Source organism: Glossina fuscipes, unplaced genomic scaffold, assembly GCF_014805625.2.
Source record: "Glossina fuscipes isolate IAEA_lab_2018 unplaced genomic scaffold, Yale_Gfus_2 27, whole genome shotgun sequence".
Classification (NCBI taxonomy): Eukaryota; Metazoa; Arthropoda; class Insecta; order Diptera; family Glossinidae; genus Glossina; species Glossina fuscipes.
The window spans coordinates 244,283-250,896 of NW_023998422.1; the positions used below are offsets into that span (position 1 = coordinate 244,283).

At 34.0% G+C, this 6,614-nt stretch overlaps 1 protein-coding gene across 1 annotated transcript; it reads left to right on the forward strand.

Annotated features, from left to right (window-relative positions):
- The first annotated feature begins 2,164 nt into the window (after positions 1–2,164).
- On the forward strand, positions 2,165–6,614 carry LOC119636040 (mucin-3A-like). The gene is made up of 4 exons (XM_038031119.1): positions 2,165–4,544; positions 5,431–5,712; positions 5,780–5,915; positions 5,991–6,614. Exons 1-4 carry the CDS (start codon positions 3,401–3,403, stop codon positions 6,067–6,069), a joined length of 1,641 nt encoding a protein of 546 aa, XP_037887047.1. The 5' UTR covers positions 2,165–3,400; the 3' UTR covers positions 6,070–6,614.

Here is a 6,614-nt window from a genome sequence, read left to right on the forward strand (position 1 = left end):
CAAAAATGTATCCGATTTGTGTTTATATTATATTACAACACAGTAACCATTTTTATATAGGCATTTATTTTTATTTTCATATTTAACTTACAGCGAAATTCTTACACATAATCAACATATATCTCTGGGTTGGCCAACTTTTGTGACGGATTTGCGGACTACGTTTGTCTTAAAGACTTGCGGTGGTCTTTTGGTATTTGTCAATACTAGTTTTAACCTATTGCTTTTATGCACCGCTGGATGAGGAAGTGTCTCCGTCCTTCCGCTTGCTCGCCTATGTAAGGTTTTTGGTAAACACTGTCCTGTTTTAACGAAAATATCTTCAAATTAAGGAAAACGTTGGAAATTTTTGCGCTAGTATGGAAAATGGGCACTTGTAGTGTACAATATAAACCGAGAATGGCTCCAAAAGAAAAAAAAAAATGTATACTTGTAAATGTACTGTACAAAAATAAATAATGTTATTACTCATGTCATAGCACTCTTTACATATGTATGTACGTATGTATTTAAACGTTATTACCATTTTGTGTTTCAATTACCAATTATTTCTTATATCCTTTATGATCGTAATAAAAGTGTGTGAGAGTTTGGGAAACTCTGCTTCAAATTAGTTCAATATTCACTACACCGAAAATTGTATTGACGAATGACTCTTATCAAAGTTCGTCTAAGGCCGGGGTCGGCAACCTATGACCCGTAGGTTACGATAGCCCATTTGTTAATTTCAAGTAACCCATCTTAGTTCCAAAAATAAAGTATAATGTATAAGGGCAACAAACATTTTGAGAATAAAAAAAGTTGAAAGTAAATATTAAGGAAAACATTTTAGTTCGATTGCCATGGATCTTAATTCTCGGAATAAAGCCCGAAGAAAGAGAAGAAAATGTTTTCAATTTGCAGTACTTTCAATACCAAAAAATTGACAAAAAGATTTGGAAAAGACAGAAGATAATCATATTCTCGTGGTATCAATATGCTGGGTATCACATCCTGCGAAGTTTTTGGCCACATTCAGTTCAACTTATAAATGTGAGCAAATATATTTATTAATGAAGTTTTCATTAAGCAAGAACAGAAACAGATTTCTAGAGAGTTGAACAATCCCTAGAAACCAGGAGCCTCAATTGCAGCTGGAAAAATCAGTTATATTTATTGTGTATGGCCCCCAGATATATATATATTGTATAAACCCACTCTGGGGAATATTGACGCCTATCGTTACCTCTTTAATTATTCGCTTTAGAAATGATGGCAACCACAGCCACCACGATACTCCCAGAAGAGTCGTACCCAGCAGCCAGGACTAGCCATCACAACTACCAGGTCCCATTCCCAGGAAATTCCTCGACAGTAGAGATAGACAGCAAATGGGCTCCTCCTTCCCGTGGAGCTTCAATTTAGTTTATGAAGCCCTTAGCCTTACTTTAGGCGACATAGTCATTGCAAGAATAGGAACAAGTTAACTATCGAAAATGCAGGTACTTGAAACCAGACTTGACTAAATTGACGTCACAAGTTCAACATCCGAGTAAGCCAATGATATCGAAGAGAACGTTTGTAAATAAAGTTCATTCAACTATGTTTGCAATGATTTACTTAATAAAATATATCTTGATCCAAACGTCTCTTTAACACTTTGACTTTTCTCTTTTGGTTGATATTGATCCGCGGTGAAAAGAGGTTGCCGACCTCTGGTCTATGGTATGTATAAAAGCAATAAACACTATTTAGATATACTCACTATTAAAACCGACGTCGCTTAATGTAGATCACCTGTATATGTAACTCCTAATAAGAAAAGTAAGATTTTATATTTCGGCGTCCAGCTAAGAAATGATAACAACAACAGCAAAATCGTGTTTAGCATGAAAAGTCTGGCGTTTTTTACAGTTTCTCTTTAAGCGAATTCGTTGTATTTCATAATAAATGATCAATCACATTACCTATCCCACATAGCATACACTTGAAATACCGCAGACCACGTAAAGACAATAATTTTTTAGGGTCAAGCACGTTTGTTTGTTCATATATTTGGGGATGGGAACTTTTTATTGAAATCACATATATTGGACATTAATCACTACAATCAAAAAAACGAAATAGTTATGTAATAGCAATCGAATACCACCTTTAGTTTATTCAGTTTGTTTGGGTTAGGGTCAGTACTTGTATGGGCTGCTACAACTTATACGTTTTTGAGAAAATCGAAATAGAAGGAACGAACACTGCTTACCCGCAACCCACAATAAATAGTTAAAAAACTCAGTGAAGGAATTTTTGGATTTCCAGTCACTTAGCTTACAACATCAGGATATATGATAATTTAATCGATTCATAATAACTACACTTTTAAAGAAAATATGTTTGCCTGTTCGGAGAAAAAAGTAAAGCGAAGATTTTCCTTCTTTGAGAAGTACCAGCAGCAGTCTTCTTTTAAGGGTGAGGCGGGAGAAAGGAAAGAGTGATTGGTAAAGAGCGCTTGGTAGGGAAGGGGGAAGGAGAACGGAATACGCACCCATAGAAGTCTCCTTTTTAGGGATGGGGCGAGCGAAAGGGAAGAGTGAAAGGCTAAGAGGTTGCGGGGGAAGGATAAAGGAATACGCAGAAATTTCTGCTTTCACAGAACACATGTATCCCCACTAGCAGATATAAGGAAGACATTCCAAAATATTTCTGAATTTATAAGTGTAATTTCTTCCTTCCGTCCTTCCTGCAGTTAGTTTAATCATAAATGAAATGTTTAACTCTTTTACAAAAACTTCTCAATATATCAATGAACTATTGAGCCCCTTTTTTTTTTTTAAATCGCACTCATGCTCTTACTTTGTGTCCATTGTCTAAAGAGCTAAAAATATTCATGGATAACGTTCAAACAAATGTATTTGTTGACTGTTGTTAATCATAAAATGAAAGTATCAAAAAAGACACCAATAAATGCACTTGAAAAAAAAAAAAAGAATTACTAAGCACACGTACACTTACTCAACTATCAAGCCCCCCGCAAGGCACAGTGTATTTATATATTTAATTTAGTATGTGAGCACATTTGGGGCTATGAAGAAGCGAACAAAACTAAATAAATTGAAATTTGCTAAGTGAGAGCACGAAGAGATTGACGTGTGGTAAATGAGCGGAAAGAGAAAACAAAGAAATCGGTACTAGTACCGATTAAGCAAACACTTACATAAATTCTCTCTCTTTCCCTTCATTAGTAAAAGTTAAACTAATCAGCGGAATAAGCCAAGTGATCATATTTAGTGAGCGAAATTTCCGCAATTCAATAAGTTAGGGTTTTACGTTGAATATTGTTCGGTAATATAATTAAGTGTAATTAAAAAAAAAAAAAAAAAAAAAAATTAACATTTTCAAAATACTTCTGTAAAATTGCCTAGAAAATATGAATTGGCGTAAAAACTTTAATAAGAAACCTGATAGTGATCTGAATATGCATAGTTTAGTGAAACAAGATCCTCGCACAAAAGTGAAAACTACTAGTGCTCAAACGGAAACCACTAATACCACTACACATAATGCTACGATTTTTAATAATAAAACAGTTACTTTTCAAACCACCAAACAAACAATTACAAATACACAAAACGCACGCATTACGGAGATATCTACGCGCCGAACCCCTACACCAGAGGAACTAGAAGAAATGATGCGTACTTTGCATTTGCAGAAAAAGTCAGAAACACGAACTTTTACTACATCTGCTTCCGTCCCAAAAACTAATTCGCGACGTGCTCGACCTAACAATCTCACAACTATTCCTAATTTATCGGCGAAGAGTTCGACAAAATTTAAAAGTTCTGCGTCACCGGTGTCGCGACTTATCTTTAATTATGAGTCATCAACAGACGATACTCATTCGAAAAGCCATAAAACACCAACATTAGTTAGAACGGAGGAAACAACAGTAACGCAGAAAAATGGTCGAACATTTACCCAACATGTAGAAAAGAAACATATCAAATTTAAGTTCCCCTCACCGAACTCTCCGCTAAATCGATCTAATTATACGGGAGAGGATGGTTATAAATTCAGCAACGATGCCAAAGCTGTTTTGCCGCCCACTACTTATAGTCCGGGCATGACGACAAATACGTATACCTCGCCGTATACTCAAAGAAATATTGCTTCCTTTACAAAACCCATTTCAACTATTCCTAAAACAATGACAACATCGACAGCAACAAGAACGACACCAAGCACTAAAAGTAGTAATAGTAGTAATAGTTTTAATTTCAGTAAAATGCCGTCCGCCTTAACAGAACCTGTGGGATCTTTAAAACTTGGCACCGTAAACACATCTACTCCTAATGTTATGGCTAGCGGTAAAACATTAACTACACCGCCGTTAAAGCCGGGCTATGCGTACATTTTTAATAATTTTGTTTTCGACAATCCTAATAATGAGGAACGCGTGGGAAGTGCCGAGGATGTGAAAGCGCTGCAAGACACATTTGAATATTTCAAATTAAAAGTCACTGTTATCGATAACGCTAAAGTTAACAAGATACGTAAGACTGTGGAAAAAGGTGAGCAGTGTACGACTTGGCGTAAAAAGCAAAGAGAAAGAGGATAGAAAAACGAAAATTTCACTAGAAGCTAGAAAAACAGGTGTACAAGATTGTCGACTCTAGTTATTGCCGACAGAGTAATCAAAGAACAAATATTTCCGCGTTCTTCCGACCTCCTATTGCGCAAATTTCAAGGCGATATTGATAGGCCAAGTAATCTTTCAATTTCTTTCAACTGATCATAGGCCATAGGCGAATACATGAAGATCGTCGACATGTGAACGACTTGATCAAGATCATATTCATAAAGTGCTCCTAACCTCCTTTACCACTGAGTAAACTGATCCACAATCTGTGTGCACTGATCAAGTATCCACAATAGCATTAGTTTGTCTGCGTTCGGTAGTTCATATAAAAATAATTCAAATCTACTGCAAATGTTAACCAAATTAAATTAGAAGATGTAAAACTCTTTGAAACAAGTCAACAAACACCCTATAAGCGGACTTGAGAAAACCGATATAGTATAAAACAAAACAACCAAGGAGAACATTGAAATTGCGTTTTCCAAAGAAAGCATTTCTCAGTAGTTACTTGACGCTTATAAACTAGTTCTCTTATTGATGTTAAACTGTTTTGACATCTGCTGTGCTTGAAAGTAACCTAAGCACCTAGGTTTGTTATAATTCTTTCGTTGTTTTCAATCGTTTATAGAATTCTATATTTATTTTGCTAATAAAAAAATATTAACTGTTTCTAGTTATCTTATCAAGGTATACGAGCTAATTAAATAAACAGTAAAAAAAAAAAAAAAAAAAAAAAAAAAAAAAAAAATTATTTTTAACTTTCATTCCATATGGTAACTAATACAGTTTTTATATTCTATATATTTCTATATATCAAGTTCAAAATAAAGATTTTAGTGGTTATGCTTGCTTAATTATTGTGATACTTAGTCATGGTTCACGTCATGAAGAGATTGCCGCCAAAGATGGTCACTACTCGATAGATGATGATATGTTATTTCCTATATTAAAAAATCGTTCTCTCAACGATAAACCGAAATTATTTTTCATACAAGCTTGCAAAGGTTCTATGGAAACTTTGGGTCAATATAAGGACGCTGTACCTTTTCAAGCCGTTGGTAATGCTAGTGAAATTCTAAAATGTTACAGCACTTTTGAAGGTATAATGAAGGACTTTATTGTGAATCATTATAAATTTTTTTAAACAAAAAATTTCATTTCAAATAGGATTTGTGTCTTATCGCTCTGACAAAGGTTCAATATTTATACAAACTTTATGTCAAAATCTTAAATTATTTGGTTGCACTAAAAACATTAAAGACATTATGGAACTGGTGACGCAAATTGTTAAACAACAGTCACAGTGAGTTATATTTTCATTATATCAATCTCATTAACCGCATACTAAAATTAAATATATATAATATGTATATTCCAGAAGTAAGCAAATACCGGCCTATACAAGCACCCTCACGAAACCTTTTGTGTTTGGCGATTACGTGAAATGGGTTCAGTAGAGCAAAAATTAACCTCTTCACCAAAACTTATTTGGATTAATTCGCATTTATATTTGGCATTTGGTTGATGGGACAGACAAAAATTTTACATTAAATAATACTGAAGTACTATTAAGGAAATCTTTTTTTTTTTTTTCTATTTATCGCTTATAAGTTTTTATTAAAATCGAAAAGGCATTCGCTGCCTAATTTCTTTATAGATAATTAAAAATATAATTATAAAAATAAATGGTTAGCAAAGTAATGTTTAATCGTTTGTGACCAACAACAGACAATGACTACAAGGGGACTATTTTGAATGGAGAAAGAAAGCCATTTGTCATATATGTAGCACTTCACATCACTCTTGTGTTCCCTTCCACCAAGACATGTGTCAGTAAATCTGTCATTAAGACAGGAGCTGTCCTTATGATCTCCTTTGTCATAGTGCGTGGAAAGTTGCAAAGCAAAAACTTCCTCCAAAGAATATTGCAGTGTACTTATATAAGTTTTCTTTATAAACATATGTTTTTAAAATAAATTTTTTTTTTGAAAATCGAATTATT